This window comes from Lontra canadensis, unplaced genomic scaffold (genome assembly GCF_010015895.1).
Source record: "Lontra canadensis isolate GAN:19392208 unplaced genomic scaffold, GSC_riverotter_1.0 scaffold7, whole genome shotgun sequence".
In the NCBI taxonomy this organism is placed as follows: Eukaryota; Metazoa; Chordata; class Mammalia; order Carnivora; family Mustelidae; genus Lontra; species Lontra canadensis.
In genome coordinates, this window is record NW_022631001.1 from 1147798 (window position 1) to 1172064 (window position 24267).

At 36.7% G+C, this 24267-nt stretch overlaps 1 protein-coding gene across 3 annotated transcripts in view; it reads right to left on the reverse strand.

The window, feature by feature from the left end:
* CNTN5 (contactin 5) overlaps positions 1-24267 on the reverse strand; it is a 1319804-nt gene that overhangs the window by 67320 nt on the left and 1228217 nt on the right. For all 3 annotated transcript variants that reach the window (XM_032852733.1, XM_032852732.1, XM_032852734.1), the window contains one exon: positions 9207-9356. In XM_032852733.1, the coding sequence (XP_032708624.1) occupies positions 9207-9356 (150 nt within the window). The remainder of the gene's footprint in view (positions 1-9206; positions 9357-24267) is intronic.

Genomic DNA, 24267 nt, shown 5'->3' on the forward strand with positions numbered 1-24267 from the left:
AACCTTCCTCAACTAACTTTCAAGGGGAGTATTTTGTGCATTTTTCATGCTATTTCTTTTCTCTTCCATGAGATTTTAGTGGACTAAAGTATGCCATGTATATGGACTTCATGATAAAATGGAGAGGCAGGAACTATGTGATTGAGGTAGTTGCCTGAAGAGATGAGGGACAAATCTTTCAGAATGTATCATCTGAATGCAATTTAGCATAAAAAATAGAACTGTTTTGCTATAATCTTTTTTAATAATACAAGGAGATTTATATTAGAAAAAGTCTAAGAGGATTATTCATCTTAAACGGATTTTTTATTTTCAAAATGAATATTTATAGAGATTCTGAATTAGGCATGATCTTTGCCTTTGTTTAAACACAATTAACAATATGCAAAATAAGGCAGTTCTTTTTAGAAAATATATGAGCATAAGTACTAATATTGGCAGTCATTTCAATATCTGCACAGTGAGTACATAAAATGAGGAATGACTAACCTGTTATACTCTTAATTAGTGAACACCTGTACACAATAAAAGCATGGCTGATTTATGAATGCATGAAAATCTAACCAGGCAATTAATGTTCAATTTAAAATTCACACTATTGAAAAAGTAGCAGAAAGAACAACTTGTACTAGGCAAATCACAAAAGCAGAAAAGTTAGATTTTCTGTGAATGAATTTTTTCCAACATATTTAGGCTACTTTATCTTTTATTATCTTGGTTGCTTAATTTTTATATAGAAATAATCTGAACATCTTTTGTAGAGCTATTCCCACTTAGTGTAGCAATAACCATTTGGTATTTTTTTCTCCCTTTTTAAAAAAAGGTCAGACCTGGTATGTTTTAGAGAAAGAATCAAATCTTTCTGTAGTTTATTTTAATTATTGTAAGCTTTGTTCTATTTGTAAGAAGTCACAAATCACATTTTTTGGTCCGATTCTATACCTATAATACAAAAGGGACAGTTAATTGTTAGTCTTCTATGTATATGTATCTCTCACCTGGGTACTGGTTGGGTAAGAGCATATAAAGGTAAAAAAGAAATGTTCTCTTCTAATCTTTCAATAAAAGCACACACCAGTGCCAGACACTGCTCTAGGTGCTAAGGACAGAACACTAAAAAATTAGATACAAATCCTCATTCTCAGTGCACTTATATTCTAATGATTATTGAGATTCATATGTTTTCATGGAGTGTAAAAATATTAAAATTTGATTTTCCCCTGCCTGTATCTGCAATATATCCCCCTTTCTCTATTTTCAGATTGTTTTCATCAATTTTTTTATAAATAAGTATTTTTTTTAAATTTCTTTTCAGCGTAACAGAATTCATTGTTTTTGCAACACACCCAGTGCTCCATGCAATACACATCCTCCTTAATACCTACCACCTGGCTCCCCCAAACTCCCACCCACCGCCCCGTCAAAACCCTCAGGTTGTTTTTCAGAGTCCGTAGTCTCTCATGGTTCACCTCCCCTTCCAATTTCCCTCAACTCCCTTCTCCACTCCATCTTCCTATGTCCTCCATGTTATTCGTTATGCTCCACAAATAAGTGAAACTATGTGATATTTGACTCTCTCTGCTTGACTTATTTCACTCAGCATAATCTCTTCCAGTCCCATCCATGTTGCTACAAAAGTTGGGTACCACACCCAGTGCTCCTCCTTAAAACCTACCACTAGGCTCACCCAACTCCCCACCCCTCTCCTCTCTAAAACCCTCAGTTTGTTTCTCAGAGTCCACAGTCTCTCCTGATTTGTCTCCCCCTCTGATTTTGCCCAACTCATTTCTCTTCTCCATCTCCCAATGTTTTCCATGTTATTCCTTATGTTCCACAAGTAAGTGAAACCGTATGATAATTAACTCTCTCTGCTTGACTTATTTCACTAAGCATAATCTCTTCCAGTCCTGCCTATGTAGATACAAAAGTTGGGTATTCAACATTTCTGAAGGAGGCATAATACTCCATTGTATCTATGGACCATATCTTCTTTATCCATTTGTCTGTTGAAGGGCACCTTGGCTCTTTCCAGTTTGGTGACTGTGGCCACTGCTGCTATGAACATTGGGGTACAGGTGGCCTATCTTTTCACTACATCTGTATCTTTGGGGTAAATATCCAGTAGTGCAATTGCAGGGTCATAGGGTAGCTCTATTTTTAATTTCTTAAGGAATCTCCACACTATTTTCCAAAGTGACTGCACCAACTTGCTTTCCCATGAACAGTGGAAGAGGGTTTCCCTTTTTCCACATCCCCTCCAACACTTGTTTCCCATCTTGTTGATTTTGGCCATTCTAACCAGTGTAAGGTAGTATCTCAATGTGGTTTTGATTTGAATCTCCCTAATGACTAATGATGATGAACATTAGTTCAATGTCTGTTAGCCATTTGTATTTCTTCTTTGGAGAAGTGTCTGCTCATGTCTTCTGCCCATTTTTTGACATGATTGTCTGTTTTGTGTGTGTTCAGTTTGAGTAGTTCTTCATAGATCTTGGATATCAGCCCTAGTAGTGTCATTTTTTAATATCTTATCCCATTCTGTGGGTTGCCTCTTTATTTTGTTGACTGTTTCCTTTGCTGTGCAGAAGCTTTTGATCTTGATGGAGTCCCAAAAGTTCACTTTCCCTTTTGTTTCCTTTGCTTTGGAGACATGTCTTGAATGAAATTGCCGTAGCCGATGTCGAAGAGGTTTCTGCTTATGTTTTCCTCTAGGATTTTGATAGGTTCCTGCCTCACATTGAGGACTTTCATTCTTTTTGGGTTTATCTTTGTGTATGGTGTAAGAGAATGGTCAAGTTTCATTCTTCTACACATAGCTGTCCAATTTTCCTAGCACCATTAGTTGAAGAGACTGTCTTTTTTCCACTGTATATTTTCCCCTGCTTTGTCAAAGATTATTTGACCATAGAGTTGAGGGTCCATACCTGGGCTTGCTACACTGTCCCATTGGTCTATGTGTCTGTTTTTGTGCCAGTAGCATACTGTCTTGTAGCTTTGTAGTAAAGCTTGAGATCAGGCAATGTGAGGCCCCAGCTTTGTTTTTCTTTTTCAACATTTCCTTAACAATTCGGGGTCTCTTCTGATTCCATATAAATTTTAGGATTGTTTGTCCCAGCTCTTTGAAAATTCCTGGTGGAATTTTGATGGGGATGGCATTGAAAGTATAGATTGCTCTAGGCAGTACAGACATTTTAACAATGTTTATTCTTCCAATCCATTAGCATGGGCTACTTTTCCATCTTTTTGTGTCTTCAATTTCTTTCATGAGTTTTCTGTAGTTCTCGAGTATAAATCCTTTACCTCTTTGGTTAGATTTATTCCCAGGTACTTTATGGTTCTTGGTGCTATAGTAAATGGAATCTATTCTCTCATTTCCCTTTCTATATTTTTATTGTTAGTGTATAAGAAAGCAAGTGATTTCTGTATATTGATTTGGTATCCTGCCACATTACTGAATTGCTGTATGAGTTCTAGTAGTTTGGGGGTGGAGTCTTGCGTTTTCCATATAAAGTATCTGGACGTCATCTGTGAAGAGAGAGTTTGACTTCTTCATTGCCAATTTGAATACCTTTTATCTCTTTTTGTTGTCTGATTGCTGTTGCTAGGACTTCTAGTGCTATGATGAACAAGAGTAGTGAGAGTGAGCATCCTTGCATGTGCCTGATCTCAAAGGGAAGACTCTTAGCTTTTCCCAATTGAGAATGATATTCACTGTTGGTTTTTCATAGATGGATTTTATGAAGTTGAGGAATGTTGTTGCCTCTATCCCTATACTTTGAAGCGTTTTAATCAGGAACTGATGCTGTATCTTGTCAAATGCTTTTTCTGCATCAGTTGAGAGGACCATGTGGTTCTTCTCTCTTCTCTTATTGATTTGTTCTATCACACTGTTTGATATGCAAATGTTGAACCACCTTTGTATCACATGGATAAATCCCACCTGGTCATGGTGGATAATCTTTTTAATTTATTGTTGGATCCTATTAGCTAGATTCTTGTTGAGAATCCTGGTATCCATCATCAAGGATATTGGTCTGAAATTTGACTTTGCCTGGTTTGGGGAGCAGGATAATTCTGGCTTCATAGAAAGAGTCTGGAAGTTTTCCTTCTGTTTCTATTTTTTGAAAGAGCTTAAGAAGAAGAGGTATTATTTCTTCTTTGAATGTTTGTTAGAATTCTCCAAGAATCCATCAGGTCCTGGGATTTCATTTTTTGGGAGGTTTTTGATAACTGCTTCAATTTTGTTCCTAGATATTGGTCTATTCAGGTTGTCAGTTTCTTCCTGATTCAGTTTTGGAGGTTTATAGGTTTCTATGAATGCATCCATTTCATCTAGGTTGCTTAACTTATTGACATATAACTGTTGATAATAATTTCTGATGATTGTTCTATTTCCTAGTTTGCAGCTGTGATCTCTCCCCTTTCATTCATAATTTTATTAATTTGGGTCTTCTCTCTTCTTTTGGATTAGTTTGGCCAGTGGTTTATTGATCTTATTGATTCTTTTAAAAAAACAGTGTCTAGTTTCATAGCTTCTAGTTTCATTGATGTGTTCTATTGTATCTCTAGTTTCTACCTCATTGGTGTCTGTTCTAATCTTGATTATTTCTCTTCTTGTGCATGGGTTGGCTTAATTTGTTGATTTTCCATTTCTTTAAGGTGTAAAGAGAGCTGGTGTATTCTGGATTTTTCAGTTTTTTTGAAGGAGGCTTGAATGGCTATGTATTTCTCCCTTAGGACTGCCTTTGTTGTATCCCATAGGTTTTGGACCAATGTGTTTTCATTCTCATTGGTTTCCATGAATTGTTTAAGTTCTTCTTTGATTTCCTGGTTGATCCAAACATTCTTAAGCAGGGTGATCTTTAGCTTCCAAGTGTTTGAATTTCTTCCAAGCTTTTCCTTGTAGTTGAGTTCCAGTTTCAAAGCATTGTGGTCTGAGAATATGCAGGGAACAATCTTTTGGTATTGGTTGAGCCCTGTTTTGTGACCCAGTATGTGGTCTATTCTGGAGAAAGTTCCATATGCGCTCAAGAAGAATGAGTATTCTGTTGAGGGAGGAATGTTCTGTATATATCTGTGAGGTCCATCTGGTCCAATGTGTCATTCAATACTCTTGTTTCTTTATTGATTTTCTGCTTGGATAATCTGTCTATTATTGAGAGTGGTGTTGTATGGGTTGAGATCCCATACTATTAATGTATTCATATCACTATGACTCCTTATCCTGATTAACAGTTGTCTTATGTATTTAGCTGCTCCCATATTGGGGGCATAAATATTTACAATTGTTAGATCTTCTTGGTGGATAGACCCTTTAAGAATGATGTAGTGTCCTTCTTTATCTCTGTCTACATTCTTTAGCCTAAAATCTACTTATCTGATATGAGAATCACTGCTCCAGCTTTCTTTTGAGGCGCGTTGGCATGGAAGATGTTTCTCTGTCCCTTCACTTTCAGTCTGGATATATATTTAGGTTCCAAATTGGTCTCTTGTAGACAGCACATGGATGGTCCTATCATTTTATCCAATCTGCAACTCTGTGCCATTTTATGGGAGTGTTTAGGCCATTCACATTTAGACTGATTATTGAAAGATATGTTTTTCTTGACATCATGTTGCTTGTGAAGTCCTTGTTTTTATAGATTGTCTCTGTAAATTTCTATTCTATTTCACTCTTGGGTTCTTTCTTCTTTTATAGAACTCCTCCCCCCACCCCCCTAATATTTCTTGTAATGCTGGCTTGGTGGTCACATACTCCTTTAAACCTTGTTGGTCTTGGAATTTCTTTATCTCTCCATCCATTTTGAATGTTCATCTTGCTGGATAAAGTATTCTTGGCTGCATGTTCTTCTCATTTAGTGCCCTGGATTCATCTTTCCAGACCTTTCTGGCTTTCCAGGTTTCTGTGGACAGATCTGACATTATTATGATGGACCTTTCTCTGTACCTAAGGAATCTCTTCCCCCTAGCTTCCCTCCGAAGCTCTTGTCTAAAATTATGATTCATCAGTTTCACAATCAAGTGCCTTGTGGTTCTTCTAGATTCACTGAACTTGGTGGAGTGTTTTTTCTGCCTCTAGGACATGAATACTGTTTCCATTCCCCAATTGGGAAAATTTTCATCCAGAATTTGTTCAGCTATATCTTCTAGTCATCTCTCTTTCCACACCCTCAAGGATCCAATAATTCTGACATTGGAAAGTTTCATGGCATCTTTTATTTTCCTAATTTTGTTTTTATGGCTTTTAAGCTATTTCTTCCATGCCTCCTCCTGAACCCTTTTCTCCATCAGTTTGTCCTCTAGATCACTAATTCTATCTTTTGCTTTGGTTACTCTAGCTGGTAGCAAATTTAGATTAGACTGGATCTCACTAATAGCACTTTTAATTTCTTTCCAGGTGACTTTCACTTCTGCCCAAATCCAATTCCATGTTGATACTAATGGTTTTCTCCAACCTAGTCTTGACTGGATAATTGTTACCCTGAATTCCCTTTCTGACATACTGTTTATGTTCATACCCAATAGCTCTGATGGACAGGGCACAGTCTCTGTCTTTTTCCTCTGTTGGGTGTTCTTCCTCCTAGTTTTTTTGGTGAGAAGTGGTTGAGGGGATGTATAGCTGAATATAAAAATTACGATCCAGGCAAGGTGTACCCTGGAACACTTCAGAGCAATTGGAAGTCACCACCAAAAAGATATAAAAAAATAACAAATAAATAAAAAGAGAGAGAGCGAGAGAGAGAAAAAAAAGAGAATACCCAGCCAGAATGAGTCATCAAAGTAAGATTTATAAGGTATGCAAACAAAAATGGACAAACAAAAGAACAACAAAAGTAAATGACAAGGAAACAAAAAGAACTCAGACAAAATGAACCCCAAGGATCAGATTTATATAATACCAGAACAAAAACAAATACACAGAAACACTGACAGAAGAAAAAGATGGGAGGATAGTTATAAATCCTCAGTGTGGGAGAAGAAGGTTATTTTGATTCTTCCTGGGTGTGTCTTGATATTTTGTTAAAGGACTCAACTTTCCAGAGATAAAAGGAGATTAAAACTGGTTTATATATAGAGTAGTATTCATTAGGGAAAGAGGATTACCTTGAAGCTTATATCTATATGTATTTTAAAAATAGAAAAGAAAAAGAAAACACAGGTATATATATGAAAAAAGTTCAAGTTAAAAGGTTAGTATGGAATTTGTTGTATTGAACCTCTCGTTGTAATGGTAAATAGGTTAAAAAAATTAAAAAGAATGAGAATAATGAGAATGAATTAAAAATAAATGTTGTGTCTATGAAATATACAGCTTTTGGGGCAATACAGGGGGCTTAATATCTTCTTTTCCCCTGATGTTGGGGTTTTACAGTTTTATGGGGACCCTGTGGTGGTTGACCTCTCATTCTTTTGGCTTCTTTTCTGGGGGAGGACCTGCTGCATTGTTTTTCAGTCAGTCTTGCTTGGGTTGAGTCCTCCTCCCCCTGTCAAAGGGATGGGCTCTATGGAAACCGATCTTTTAACCTTTTGTTCTCTGAAGGTTTTTGTTCTTTGGTGGCTTTTTTCAGCTTTTCAGAGGTTTAGTGGAAAGCAAACTGCACCCAGACCTCCATCTCGGAGAGAAGCCTCAGTCTGCTACCCTCTGGGTGGTCCAGAACACACAGACTCCCTCTTTGCAAACTCCACTGAACCGTGCAGCCTCCCACAGTCAGTGCATGTCCCCAGCCACCATCTCAGGGTCACCTGAAGTGCCCACTTGTCTCTACACCCAAGTGTCACTAAAACTGTGAGTGGTATTGGTTCAGGGGGGCTGCTTCTGGTGGCTGCCTTTGCTGGGACTGCTGTCTGGGGCCCAGACCTCGCAGTTGCACAGGTTGCCACTGAGGGATCCCGACCAGAGATCATGCTGACTCCTTCAGGCCTGGGCTGGGAGCATCCAGACCCACAGCCGGTCCTAGAGATCACTGGCTAGAACCCGAACAGAGCTTTTTCAGGCACGGGTGGGGAGTGGGTCAGACCCTGGTATCACAGTGCTCGCAAGAGGGTGAAAGGCTGTAGTTCTAGAGAGCACAGGCTGGCACCCACACCAGACTCCCTCTTGCTGGGGAGGGAGTGCACCCAGCCAAGTGGTGATGAAGCCCCACAACCCCAGGGGCTCAGGGACCAGGAACTGGAGGCTCCACTGCACTCTCTCCAGCATGAGTGGGTGCCTGCAGTGACCACCCTTGGTCCATGGCTTAGACCATGCCCATGACCGTCTGATTCCATCAGTTGCCCCTTAAGATCTTTTGCTCTTTTTGAGTGGTTTTAACGAGACTCCTAGTTAATGCTGGTTTCCAATCACAGGACACTCTCATATTGGGGGTATTACTTTCCAGTGGGTCACTTCTGGTGGCTTCCTCCCCTTCTGTTTATTCTGTGATATCTGTCCAAGCATTCCCACTCTGCTTTACCTCTCCACTGGTGTCTTCTGCCCCTGTAGAGATCCAGAAGTGTATAATCCTACATCTCAGGCTGATTTCATAGGTGTTCAGAGTGTTGTGGTAGATAATTAGCTCATTTTAGGGGACTGGTTGAAACAGGATCTCCTACTTCTCTGCTATCTTTTAAATAAAGCTGCTAATTCTCTTATGTGACTACTAGAAACATTTTAGAGATTCTTCATTCCAAAAGGCCAGAAGGTTGCTGTGTTTTCCTTCAGGAAGGAGATGGATATTTATTGTAATCATAGATGTAAAGCAGTAGGCAGTTAAGATGATGTTTGCTTTGGCTGAATATAATTTATGCCAGGTCCATGGTGAAGGCCAATATAAAGGGTTTTAAGGAACTACACTACAATTATAGCTAATTGTTACCACTGGAGAAAAAGAGGGTGGTCTTATGTATTCTAAATTTTATGGAATTGCTATATTGAATGAGTATATAATCAGAAAAAGAAACTAACTGCAACAATTTCATGGTAACTTGAAGATGAATACTAGGGTTGGGAGGAAATTGAAGAATCTAGATGCATGTGGGGAAACAAGAAGCAAAAGATCTGAAAACAAAGTGAAAGAATTATTTTAAAGGAAATAATTTTATGATGTCCAGGTAAATGAATGAGCAAAAATTATACTAAATAAAGAAAACAACCATGGTTAATTCAACTTGCTTTCAAAGTGATTAGAGGCATGCCAAATTGAATTCTGGCTCTCCAAAATTCTTACCTGCTTCATTTGTGCGGATCATTCGAGATGGGGTGCTTGGATCTCCAGTCCCAATTGGATTGGTGGCCACCACTCTAAATTCATATTCCACCCAAGGGTTAAGGTCCACTGCCATAGCTGACTCCATGTCCCCTGTTATAATTTCTGGGACTATGGAGGGGAAAGAGATTTCATGGCATTAGGAGGACTCAGAAATAGTTACAAATGGCAATCAAGGATATCATAGATACTAACAGAATCAGCAGGTCCATGCATAATTCCTTATTATGCATGGTCATTGTCTCACCTCTGGTCTCATTAGTAAAATGAAAATCAATCTTCAGGAAATAAGCACTTGCACATGTTAAAGATTGGTGTAGTTGATTATAATTCTTTCATCTCATCTTAATACATAAATTGCTATAACAAAACTTGCCATTATGTACCCTAAAATCATTTTGTCAACCCCTCAACCTCAAATAAGAAGGAAACTAAGTGTTATAATTTAAGCAAATGGTTCTTAAATTTCTAGGGAATTTTCTTGAGTAATTTGCCTCTTGCAGTTCTGGCAAACATGCTTGGCCACTTGGCAGTTCAAAGTAGTGGATTAAGAATACACCTCTTTAATTAAAAAAAAAAATCCAGCTTGTGCATTCTAAGTGGAAGCTTTGCAGCTTTTCTTGGAGTGACTTTTGTACAATATTTTGATTTTATTAAGGCATAAAATTGTCAATGCACTTATTACAGAGTAAAATACATGTTACATAGTATATATATTCTAATTGAGACTGATTTTCTTGTTCACTCATCTCTGCTGTCTAGGAAATATTTCTGGAAGAACATTTGCTACATGGGTGATAATAGGGAATAGGGAGAACCTTCCTTATGATGTGCAAAGATCCTCCAGATCTATGTCAGTCCTAGATTTTTGTTTAAGCATGGTAAGATGGGGGAGGCTTTTGATTTGATGACTCAGTGCAGTTTTACTATGACAAAATGGAATTAAATGGATTTGGATTTTACATGAAAATTTCTTTTGAAACGTGTCAAGAGAATGTTACCAACTAATCAGTCCATGAAAGGTAAATGATCAGAGCATAGGCAGTGTGCGCTGCCTGACAAATCTCTTAGCACCAAAAATGCTGATTTTTTTTTTTCCAGCAGTGAAATCAGACCTGGGGCAATAGTCTGTCTCTTCTTGCTGCACTGGCAACTGAGCAATATCCTTGGAGTCTAAGAGATAGAGGGAGAAAGGCCACCACCCAGTCTATAGCTTGGTGAAATGCTGAGTTGTGCTTGCCAAACATAAATGTAGAGGAAGAGTTCCCCAGACACTTAGCCCTCTCTAGCCCCTAACCTACATTTTATCATCAATACTTGTTTTGGTCCACCAAAGAAGTACCTCACTGCTTAATTTACATCTGTTTGTCAGTCACCTCAAACAACTCCAGACATCTAGGTCATCTCTCAACCCTTTAATTCCAATCCTGATTGAATTCTGCACATTTCCTCATCCTTCCATACTCTGAAATCTTTTACTGTGACCTCTGGAATTCATTATCCAGTATTAGCAAAATCCCCTGTATCCTATTTTCTTCCTGAACTTTCTTCCATGTTTACTTTAATAGAAACCTGAATCTTCTATGAGGAAATGTTTTGCCTCTTAAGAGGTGACTCTCTTAAGATATTGTAGAGAAGGGTAACAGTCTATCTAGGCTGTACACCCTCTCCTGGGTCTCTAATGGATTTTTCACATTAGCATAAAAGCATGCAGGTACCCCCTCCCCCCCAAAAAAACAACACAACAAAACAAAACAAAACTCTAAAAATTTCCTCTCCTTTGGTTTTCATCCAGTTTCTATGTAAAATATCTTGAGTGCTGTTTGTGCTATTATTTGTTGTCTCTACTTACTTTTCTTCCATTTCCTCTTGAACTCACTCCAAACATAAAAGTAGGAAGAAGAGATTCTTTTAGGCTCTTACTTCCAGCATTCTACCATAACTACTCCGGTCAAGATTACCAATGTTCTTTATTAATAAAACCCTACAGTTAGGTCTCTGTTCCTCATTTTTCTTGGCCTAAAATAATTATTTGACATAATCATTCTCTTTTTTTTTTTTGAAATACTTTTTAAAACTTAATTTTCTTTGACCTATGTCTTATCAATCTCTATTGCTGGTTTCTTTTCATCTTCCAGATGCACCCAGTTCTACTAACTCTTTGGTGATCTTATCTAGTCTCATAGTTTAAAATACCATCTGTAGGTCATGACACCAGTATTTTCAGTCATGAACCACTTTCCTGGTCTCCAAACTCATTTTTCCAATGGCACATTAGACATTTCTATTTGGATAGGGTTCTCAACCTTAAATTCCACCCCCTATTTCTAAACTATTCCTTATTGGGTGAATGATAATTGTGTTCTTATGGATGTTATAGCCAAGATCTTGGGGTCATCATGGATCCCTTTCTTTTCCCTCTGTCTCAGTTCAACCCATAAGCAACTATAAAATTGATGATATCAAAATATGATTTCTTTTTTTTTTAAGATTTTATTTATTTATTTGACAGACAGAGATCACAAGTAGGCAGAGAGGCAGGCAGAGAGAGAGGAGGAAGCAGGCTCCCCATGGAGCAGAGAGCCTGATGTGGGGCTCGATCCCAGGACCCTGGGATCACGACCTGAGCCGAAGGCAGAGGCTTTAACCCACTGAGCCACCCAGGCGCCCCTCAAAATATGATTTGTTTACTTCATTTTGCAACAAAATTTCTTTCTTTTTTTTTTAAGATTTTATTTATTTGACAGAGAGAGATCACAAGTAGGCAGAGAGGCAGGCAGAGCGAGAGAGAGAGAGGGAAGCAGGCTCCCTGCCAAACAGAGAGCCCAATGCGGGGCTCGATCCCAGGACCCCTGAGATCATCACCTGAGCTGAAGGCAGGGGCTTAACCCACTGAGCCACCCAGGCACACTGCAACAAAATTTCTTAAGAGAGCCATCTATATTTTCTTTCATTCTCTCTTTTTTGAAAAATTGAATTAATATACAGTGATATATTAGTTTTAGGTATACAATATAATGATTCAAAAATTTTATGCATTACTCAGTGCTCATCAAGATAAGCGTAGTCTTGATTTCCTTTATCTTTTTACTCCCCCACCCCCCAACACAACTATTTCCCCTCTAGCAATCATCAGTTTATTCTCAGTATTTAAGTGTCTGTTTTTTTTTTTTTAATCTCCTTTTTTATGTTTGTTTTGTTTCTTAAATTCCACATATGAGTGAAATCATATAGTTTTTGTCTTTCTCTGACTAACTTACTTCACTTAGCATTATACTCTCTAGGTCCATCCGTGTTGTTGTAAATAGCATGATCTCATTCTTTCTTATGGCTTTTTTATTCTATTGTTTATATGTAGCATATCTTCTTTATCTAATCATCTATTAATGGACACTTTGGTTGCTTCCCTGTCTTGCCTATTATAAATAATGCTGCAATAAATACATGTATCTTTTCAAATTAGTGTTTTATTTTCCTTTGGGTAGATAGCTAGTAGTGGAATTTCTCATTCATATGGTGATTCTATTTTTAACTTTTTGAGGAACCTCCATACTGTTTTCCACAGTGGCACCAATGTATTCCAATGTATTCCTACCAACAGTGCACAAAGCTTCACTTTTCTCTACATCATTGCCAACACTTGTTATTGATTGTTTACTGGATACTAACCATTTTGACAGGTGTGTATCTCCCTGTGGTTTTGATTTGTATTTCCCTGAATGATTAGTGATATTGAACATCTTTCCATGTGATTGTTGATCATCTGTATATCTTCTTTGGAAAAATGCCTATTCAAGTCCTTTGTCCATTTTATTTATTTATTTATTTAAAGATTTTATTTATTTATTTGACAGAGATCACAAGTAGGCAAACAGGCAGGCAGAGAGAGAGAGAGAGCAGAAGAAGCAGGCTCCTCGATGAGCAGAGGGCCCAATGCGGGGCTCGATCCCAGGACCCTGGGATCATGACCTGAGCTGAAGACAGAGGCTTTAACCCACTGAGCCACCCATGTGCCTCAAGTCCTTTGCACATTTTAAAATCAGACTATTGGGTTTTTTTGGTGTTGAGTTGTTCTTTATATATTTTGGGTATTGACTCCTTACCAGATAAATCATTTACAAATATCTTCTCCCATTTAGTAGATTGTATTTTTGTTTTGTAAATGTTTCCTTCACTGTGCAAAAGCTTTTTATTTTGGTGCAATCCCAATAGTCTAATTTTGCTATTGTTTTCCTTGCCTTTGGAGACAGATCTAGAAAAATGTTGCTGTGGCTGATGTCAAAAGAAATGACTGCTTATGTTTTCTTTTAGGAATTTTATGACTTCAAATCTCACATTTAGGCCTTTAATCTATTTTGAGTTTATTTTTACATATAGTGTAAGAAAGTAGTGCAGTTTTAACCTTTTGCATATAGCTACCCACTTTCTCCAGCACCACTTATTGAAGAGACTGTCTTTTCCCCATTGAATATTCTTGCCTCCTTTGTTGTAGAATAATTGACTATATATGTATGGAATTTATTTTTGGGTTCTCTATTATGTTTGATTGTTCTGTGTCTATTTCTATACCAATACCATGCTGTTTTACTACAGCTTTGCAGTATATATTGGAATCTAGGAATGTGATACCTCCAACTTTGCTCTTTTTTTTTTTTCCCTCAAGATTGCTTTGGCTATTCGGGGTCTTGTTACATACAAATTTTAGTATTATTTGTTATATTTTTGTGAAAAATGCTACTGATATTTTTGATAGGGATTACCTGAAGTCTGTAGATTGCTTTGGATATATGGACATTTTAACAAAACCTGTTCTTCCAATCCATGAGCAAGAATATCTTTTTATTTGTTTGGGTCATCTTTAATTTCTTTCATCAGTGTTTTATAGTTTTCAATGTATAGGTCTCTCACCTCCTTGGATATCTTTATTTCTAGGTATTTTATTAATTTTGATGTAACTATAAAGGGAATTATTTTCTTAAATGCTCTTTATGTACTTCGTTACCAACACAGAAATGCAACAGTTTCTGTATATTAATTTTATGTCCTGTGACTTCATTGAATTAATTTATGGTTCTAGGTTGTTTGTTTATTTGTTTGTGGAGTCTTCAGTGTTTTCTCTATATAATATCATGTTATCTGCAAATAGTGAGTTTTACTTCTGTCTTACCAATTTGGTTAGCTTTTGTTAATTTTTCTTGTCTGATTGTTTTGGCTAGGAATTCCAGTACTGTGATAAATAAAAGTGGTGGAAGTGGACATCCTTGTCTTGGTTCCTGATCTTAGAGAAAGGCTCCCAGTTTTCATTATTAGGTATGATGTTAGTTGTTGGTTTTTCATACATGGGCTTTATTATGTTGAAGTATGGTCTTTCTATACCTGCCTGTTGTGTTTTTACCATGAATGGATGTTGTGCTTTGTCAAAATCCTTTTCTGCATCTATTGAGATGATCATAGGATTTTTATTCTTTCTCTTGTCAATGTGATATATCCCATTGCTTGATTTAAATATTGAACCACCTTACATCCCTAGGATGAATCCCACTTCATTGTGGTGAATGACCTCTTCTGTCTTGAGCCCATTCTGGTGAGATCTTAGTTATTATTTTACTAAAGTTACTGTTGTCAAGGCAACCAATGACCTCTATGCTGCTAAGATTGAAGATTAATTCTCAATCCTCATCAGACTTCATATATCAGTAACATTTGACACAGGTAATTATTTCCTCTTCCATGATTAATTTTATTCTTTCCTCTTCCAGGATATAACATTGTCTTGGCTTTCTTTTTTAACTAAATTGCTAGTTATCTTCTGTATCCTTTGTATTTTTCCTCTTCTCCAGTTTCTTACTATCCGAATGCTCCAATTTCAATACTCTTCTCTTCTCTTTTTTGCATTCATATCCTTGGAGATGACATGCAGTCTTATTGTTTTAAATGAAATTTATATGCCAATAAATTTCCAATTTATATTTTTATTCTAAGCCTCTCAAACTCCATCCTCATATATCCAGTTGCCTATCTGCTGTCCTTAGAGGCCCCATCTCCAAATATAGTTACACTGGGGGTTAGATCTTCAACATAAAAACTTTGGACACAATTTGCACACAGTTCAGTCCATATCAAGCAGGTTGCAATTTTAAATAGAGTCAGGATAAGTCTTATTAGGAACACACATTTGAGTGAAGTTTTTAAAAGAGATATGGATTTAGTTATGCCAATATCTAGGGGAAACCATGTCAGATAAAAGGAAAACTTGTACAAAGGTATTAGAAATATTATATGTAGGAACATTAGAAGATCACTGAGTCAGGAGAAAAGTGAGCTTTAGGGAGAATGGTAGAAGATGACTTTGGAGAGAGACTGATAGGACAAAATCATATATGACTTGGGCTTTCATCCTGAGAGAAATGGAGAGAAACTCACTAGAAGATTGATATTCTGTCTTATCTTTTAATACATTTGTTCCAACTATGTTGGAAATAGGAAGTAATTAACCCATTTAATGAGGTCATAAGGGTGGGGCTCTTATCTGATAGAATTAGTGTCCTCTTAAGAAGAGATACCAGAGCATTCACTTCCTCTTTCTCTGCCACAAGACGACACAGTGAGAAGGCTGCAACTGCAAGCCAGAAGGAGAATTCTCACTAGGAATTAAATCCAATTGGCTAGCACCTAGATTTGGGGATCCCCAGCCTCTAGAACTATAAGAATAATTTCTCTTATTTAAGCCACCAAGTTTACATTATTTTGTAATGGCAGCCTGAACAGACTAATACACTGCCCCTACCATAATACTTCTGATTCTCCTTATAATATTTCTTTATTTTTTTTTAATTCACTAACTTCTAAGATACTATATAATTTACTTGTTTATTATGTTCCCTGTTTTTGTTTGTCCTCATCTTTGAGAATACAATATCCACAAGAGTAGGGATTTTTGTTTTGTTCACTCATATATCTTAGTGCCTAGAATACTACCTGGAAGGTATTTGACAAATTTATATGGAATGAATGAAAGAGATGTTCAGATTGCCAGATGTGATAAAAATAAATACAGCTAATTTCTGTTTTAATCTTAATGGGGTTATTTCAGGCTTTACGTTAGAAAAGAAAATATGAAATCTAAAAAATGTCCTTCCTCCCAACGATATGTATATTTATATCTTCTTAGCAATAACTATAGGTTTTAAAATTTTTCTCCCTCACCCTATAACACCCATCCTTAAATCTAATCCCTCTTTAAATATAAAAATGAAAATATTCATAAATTCTAAATTCCTTGTTACTTGTAAGCACTATAAAACAATTGTAAAAAGTATATGTTGAGGAGTGCCTGGGTAGCTCAGCCATTAAAGCATCTGCCTTTGGCTCAGGTCATGGTCCCGGGGTTCTGGGATCAAGCCCTGCATTGGGCTCTCTGCTTGGCAGGAAGCCTGCTTCTCCCTCTCTCACTCCCCCTGCCTTTGTTTCTTCTCTTGCTGTCTCTCTCTCTGTCAAGTAAATAAATAAAATCTTAAAAATAAGAGTTTATGTTAAAGCTATTAATATTTTGGATGAAATAATATGCTATATGAAATACATTAAAAATAAACTTTTAAAAAAATTAGCATTTGATTTCAAATGCAATATTATGGAAATGAAAGATAGTGGAAAATGTATACTAAAATAAGTATTTTTAAAATCTTACAAGTATCTTTTTATAAAGATATTTTTTCTGGAAGTATGGGGACAAGTTGGTTTCAAAGAAAACATTCTTCAGTTAGAACACACTGTGACTAAAAAATAGTGGATGACCGCATATTGATTCAAGGAGGGAAACCTGTTAGAATGCCTTTCCTTGTAGAGGATTTGCATCTTAGAATTTAATTGAACAATTGACTGTAAACTAAAGAAGCCTGTCTTGTTACAAATTTAATCAACCAATCAGTAGAAAATATATCCACAGATAGGAAACATATTCCCAGAAAGAATAGTTAAGAAATACATTTGAATTAAGTAAACAATGACCAATCATTCTATGGTTTTAGGTGATTTTGTTATTCTTAAGCAGACACAATGAAATACTAAGCCAGCTAATAGTATTCAATAATATAAAGAATAAAGTCAAGTTTCCAAATCGAAAGCAATTTGTTTGAACAGAAAAGGGGTCTATAAGTGAAATTATCTATTTTTTATGGTTCTTTTCATACTTTCTTCAAAATGAATAAATAAGTCACATTCACAGTCATCTGATTTGAGTCCGAGTTTTGAATTGGGAATATTAATAAATTAATTCCAGTTATCATCAGATAGAAGGTACAGATGCAACTCATTACTTTATTTGTCAAAAATAAGTTATTCACCATTTTTTTGTATTTATGGTGGTATATAAAGGAATTGTAAGTAATTTTTAAATGCTAGCTTATGAACTCCATTAACATTTTCAGAGTTCAAACCCCAAACCAATTTTTTTCTTTCTAATAGATAATTCTGCATTAGAGCTTGCCTCTTTTGAAATTCATTTAGGTGAAGAACTATGAAAACAAAGGCCCACTGCCCCAGGGGAATTGTGGCTTTAGAGGGACTTCTTTCCTCATCACAGGCATGAAAAAAGTTGTGCTTGGATTTAGCTAGGAGCTAAAATGATTTAAAACTGTTACTTAAGAGCAGGCAAAAGTTGAGTACTGCTCCTTGGCCTGCTTTCCTACAGGATGGCATGCTAGACTTTGAGGAACAAGTGACCCCATTAGATGCCTTCAAAGACAAGTAGAATTGATCATTTAAAGAAATATATTTCCCAGAAATATATATTTCCTTATGAATATAATAAAGCATAGATTTCTTAATAAGTACCTGCTGAACTGAATTAAAAAAGAACTCTCAACTTAAAAATGTTCCAGCATTCAAATTAAATTAGAAAAATGAGAATACAACTTTACAGTAGGCACTTCTAAAACAAATAAACCCCCCAAATAACAGAGTCCAAATGCATAAGCCACATGCACACACACACTCTCTCTCTCTTTCATTTTTCTTTGTGCCAAAAATTCCTACAGTTGACGTGTGTGTGTGTGTGTGTGTGTATACACACACACACACACATACATACACATTTATCTTTCTATATATAAAAAAACAAAAGGTAGAAACAGGTGAATCAAGACGTGAGAAATCAAGATATAAGAGTAACTAGGAAACTATGGTTGTAATAGGAGGAAGATTACATGTTCTGGATTGTCATGCCATGTGTTACGGTAAGAAGGCCAAGAACATGGTCATGGGATGAGTGAGGAACACACATGTATGTACTGCAATGGGCCCACAAGGAAAATGTCACAAGAATTTTGGACAGATTGGCAAGAGTGGGCATAGCTGCAGGCAGGAAAATGGGCTTGGTGAGTGCACAACACCAGATCTAAAAGTCAATCCATTTCCTGGCTACAAAGCAAGAGGTTTGGGCTGTCACACAAAGGAAAAGATAAAAGCATTGGGGCAGAGGTTGTAAGTATTCTTACATAAGCCTGTTTGTGTGACTTGACTTTGTGATCTTTCCAGAATTATCTATTGAACTTAGAGATTCCCCCAATTTCTTGAATCAGCAGAGGAATCACAAGGTTAACATAGAACTAGAAGTGAGACTAACACCCACAATTAATCATATTACAAATTAATATGTCTACACAAATAGGACACTTTAGTGATAATCAAAATAAATTTTATAAATTAATAGGAACCTAATATTTTAAAAAACTAAATTGTATTTTGCATGCAGATGAATATATTTCCTGTTACTCAAATTGTAAAATTTTACACAAAAATAAATTTGTTTAAATTTCATTTATTTAAGCAGCAAAATAGACAATTCCACTTCTATAACATTATGTTTAATAAGGTTCATGATTACCGCACTCAAAAATTTTACTGATTTCATATTTCCCTTCTAAACAAATAGATCAGTTTTATATTTAGATAGAAAATTAAACAAAATTGCAAATCCTTAGGATGGACAATTGCTTCTGAAGATTACACTTTGTAGATATTACATAGTTTTATTTTTTAATTATTATTATTATTTGTTTTTGAATATTTTCAGATTGTTTCATCTATATTTCCACGCATACACTCTTTTTGCATTCTAGGTTATTTTTATTATTTATTTATTTTTTAAATTTCTTTATTTTTTATAAACATATAATATATTTTTATCCCCAGGAGTACAGGTCTGTGAATCGCCAGGTTTACACACTTCACAGCACTCACCTTAGCACATACCCTCCACAATGTCCATAACCCCATCCCCCTTTCCCAGCCCCCCTCCTCCCAGCAACCCTCAGTTTGTTTTGTGAGATTAAGAGTCACTTATGGTTTGTCTCCCTCCCAATCCCACCTTGTTTTATTTATTCTTCTCCTACCCCCTTAACCCCCCATGTTTCATCTCCACTTCCTCATATCAGGGAGATCATATGATAGTTGTCTTTCTCTGATTGACTTACTTCGCTAAGCATGATACCCTCTAGTTCCATCCACATCGTCGCAAATGGCAAGATTTCATTTCTTTTGATGGCTGCATAGTATTCCATTGTGTAAATATACCACATCTTCTTTATCCATTCATCTGTTGATGGACATCTAGGTTCTTTCCATAGTTTGGCTATTGTAGACATTGCTGCTATAAACATTCGGGTGCACGTGCCCCTTTGGATCACTACGTTTGTATCTTTAGGGTAAATACCCAGTAGTGCAATTGCTGGGTCATAAAGTAGCTCTATTTTGAACATTTTGAGGAACTTCCATGCTGTTTTCCAGAGTGGTTGCACCAGATTGCATTCCCAACAACAGTGTAGGAGGTTTCTCATTTCTCCACATCCTCACCAGCATCTGTCATTTCCTGACTTGTTAATTTTAGCCATTCTGACTGGTGTGAGGTGATATCTCATTGTGGTTTTGATTTGTTTTTCCCTGATGCCGAGTGATATGGAGCACTCTTTCATGTGTCTGATGGCCATCTGGATGTCTTCTTTGCAGAAATGTCTGTTCATGCCCTCTGCCCATTTCTTGATTGGATTATTTGTTCTTTGGGTGTTGAGTTTGCTAAGTTCTTTATAGATTTTGGACACTAGCCCTTTATCTGATATGTCATTTGCAAATATCTTCTCCCATTCTGTCAGTTGTCTTTTGGTTTTGTGAACTGTTTCCTTTGCTGTGCAAAAGCTTTTGATCTTGATAAAATCCCAATAGTTCATTTTTTGCCCTTCCTTCCCTTGCCTTTGGCGATGTTCCTAGGAAGATGTTGCTGTGGCTGAGGTCGAACAGGTTGCTGCCTGTGTTCTCCTCAGGGATTTTGATGGATTCCTTTCTCACATTGAGGTCCTTCATCCATTTTGAGTCTATTTTCATGTGTGGTGTAAAGGAAATGGTCCAATTTTATTTTTCTGCAGGTGGCTGTCCAATTTTCCCAATACCATTTATTGAAGAGGCTGTCTTTTTTCCATTGGACATTCTTCCCTGCTTTGTCGAAGATTAGTTGACCATAGCGTTGAGGGGCTATTTCTGGGCTCTCTATTCTGTTCCATTGATCTATGTGTCTGTTTTTGTGCCAGTACCATGCTGTCTTAATGATGAGAGCTTTGTAATAGAGCTTGAACTCCTGAATTGTGATGCCACCAACTTTGGCTTTCTTTTTCAATATTCCTTTGGCTATTTGAAGTCTTTTCTGGTTCCATATAAATTTTAGGATTATTTGTTCCATTTCTTTGAAAAAAAATGGATGGTACTTTGATAGGAATTGCATTAAATGTGTAGATTGCTTTAGGTAGCATAGACATTTTCACAATATTTATTCTTCCAATCCAGGAGCATGGAACATTTTTCCATTTCTTTGTGTCTTCCTCAATTTCTTTCATGACTACTTTATAGTTTTCTGTGTATAGATTCTTAGCCTCTTTGGTTAGGTTTATTCCTAGATATCTTATAGTTTTGGGTGCAATTGTAAATGGGATTGACTCCTGAATTTCTCTTTCTTCTGTCTTGTTGTTGGTGTAGAGAAATGCAACCGATTTCTGTGCATGGATTTTATATCCTGACACTCTACCGAATTCCCGTACAAGTTCTAGCAGTTTTGGAGTGGAGTTTTGGGTTATCCACATATAGTATCATATCATCTGCAAAGAGAGATAGTTTGACTTCTTCTTTGCTGATTTGGATGCCTTTAATTTCCTTTTGTTATCTGATTGCTGAGGCTAGGACTTCTAGTACTATGTTGAATAGCAGTGGTGATAATGGACATCCCTGCCGTGTTCCTGACCTTGGCAGAAAAGCTTTCAGTTTTTCTCCATTGAGAATGATATTTGTGGTGGGTTTTTCATATGGCTTTGATGATATTGAGGTATGTGCCCTCTATCCCTACACTTTGAAGAGTTTTGATCAGGAAGGGATGCTGTACTTTGTCAAATGCTTTTTCAGCATCTATTGAGAGTATCATATGGTTCTTGTTCTTTCTTTTATTAATGTATTGTACCACATTGATTGATTTGCAGATGTTGAACCAACCTTGCAGCCCTGGAATAAATCCCACTTGGTCGTGGTGAATAATCCTTTTAATGTATTTTTGATCCTATTGGCTAGTATTTTGGTGAGTATTTTCGCAACTGTGTTCATCAAGGATATTGGTCTGTAGTTCTCTTTTTTGAAGGGATCCTTGTCTGATTTTGGGATCAAAGTGATGCTGACCTCATAAAATGAGTTTGGAAGTTTTCCTTCCATTTCTATTTTTTTGAACAGTTTCAGGAGAATAGGAATTAGTTCTTCTTTAAATGTTTGGTAGAATCCCCCAGGAAGCCATCTGGCCCTGGGCTTTTGTTTGTTTGGAGATTTTTTATGACTGTTTCAATCTCCTTACTGGTTATGGGTCTGTTCAGGTTTTCTATTTCTTCCTGGTTCAGTTGTGGTAGTTTATATGTCTCTAGGAATGCATCCATTTCTTCCAAATTGTCAAATTTGTTGGCGTAGAGTTGCTCATAGTATGTTCTTATAATTGTCTGTATTTCTTTGATGTTAGTTGTGATCTCTCCTCTTTCATTCATAATTTTATTGATTTGGGTCCTTTCTCTTTTCTTTTTGATAAGTCTGGCTAGGGGTTTATCAATCTTATTAATTCTTTGAATGAACCAGCTCCTAGTTTCATTGATTTGTTCTATAGTTTTTTTGTTGTTGTTGTTGTTTCTATTTCATTGATTTCTGCTCTGATCTTTATGATTTCTCTTCTCCTGCTGGGTTTAGGGTTTCTTTCTTGTTCTTTCTCCAGCTCCTTTAGGTGTAGGGTTAGGTTGTGTACTTGAGACCTTTCTTGTTTCTTGAGAAAGGCTTGTACCACTATATATTTTCCTCTCAGGTCTGCCTTTGTTGTTTCCCACAGATTTTGAACTGTTGTGTTTTCATTATCATTTGTTTCCATGAATTTTTTCAATTCTTCTTTAATTTCCTGGTTGACCCATTCATTCTTTAGAAGGATGCTGTTTAGTCTCCATGTACTTGGGTTCTTTCCAAATTTCCTCTTGTGATTGAGTTCTAGCTTCAGAGCATTGTGGTCTGAAAATATGCAGGGAATGGTCCCAATCTTTTGATACCAGTTGAGACCTGATTTGTGACCCAGGATGCGATCTATTCTGGAGAATGTCCCATGTGCACTAGAGAAGAATGTGTATTCTGTTGCTTTGGGATGAAATGTTCTGAATATATCTGTGATGTCCATCTGATCCAGTGTGTCATTTAAAGCCTTTATTTCCTTGGTGATCTTTTGCTTGGATGATCTGTCCATTTCAGTGAGGGGAGTGTTAAAGTCCCCTACTATTATTGTATGATTGTCGATGTGTTTCTTTGATTTTGTTATTAATTGGTTTATACAGTTGGCTGTTCCCACGTTAGGGGCATAGATATTTAAAATTGTTAAAACTCCTTGTTGGACAGATCCTTTGAGTACGATATAGTGTCCTTCCTCATCTCTTATTATAGTCTTTGGCTTAAAATCTAATTGATCTGATATAAGGATTGCCACCCCTGCTTTCTTCTGATGTCCATCAGCATGGTAAATTATTTTCCACCCCCTCACTTTAAATCTGGAGGTGTCTTCAGGTTTAAGATGAGTTTCTTGTAGGCAACATATAGATGGGTTTTGTTTTTTTATCCATTCTGATACCCTGTGTCTTTTGATTGGGGCATTTAGCCCATTAACATTCAGGGTAACTATTGAGAGATAAAATTTAGTGGCATTGTATTGCCTGTAAGGTGACTGTTACTGTATGTTGTCTCTGTTCCTTTCTGATCTACTACTTTTAGGGTGTCTCTTTGCTTAGAGGACCTCTTTCAATATTTCCTGTAGAGCTGGTTTGTTGTTTGCAAATTCCGTCAGTTTTTGTTTGTCCTGGAAGCTTTTAATCTCTCCTTCTATTTTCAATGATAGCCTAGCTGGATATAGTATTCTTGGCTGCATGTTTTTCTCCTTTAGTGCTCTGAATATATCATGCCAGCTCTTTCTGGCCTGCCAGGTCTCTGTGGCTAAGTCTGCTGCCAATCTAATACTTTTACCATTGTATGTTACAGACTTCTTTTCCTGGGCTGCTTTCAGGGTTTTCTCTTTGTTGCTAAGACTTGTAAGTTTTACTATTAGGTTTTGGGGTGGACCTATTCTTGTTGATTTTGAGTGGCGTTCTCTGATCCTCCTGGGTTTTGATGCTTGTTCCCTTTGCCATATTAGGGAAATTCTCTCCAACAATTTTCTCCAATATAACTTCTGCTCCCCTCTCTCTTTCTTCTTCTTCTGGAATCCCAATTATTCTAATGTTGTTTCGTCTTTTGGTGTCACTTATCTCTCGAATTCTCCCCTCATGGTCCAGTAGCTGTTTGTCACTCTTTTGCTCAGCTTCTTTATTCTCTGTCATTTGGTCTTCTATATCGCTAAGTCTTTCTCCTGCCTCATTTATCCTAGCAGTGAGAACCTCTATTTTGGATTGCACCTCATTAATCGCTTTATTAATTTCAACTTGGT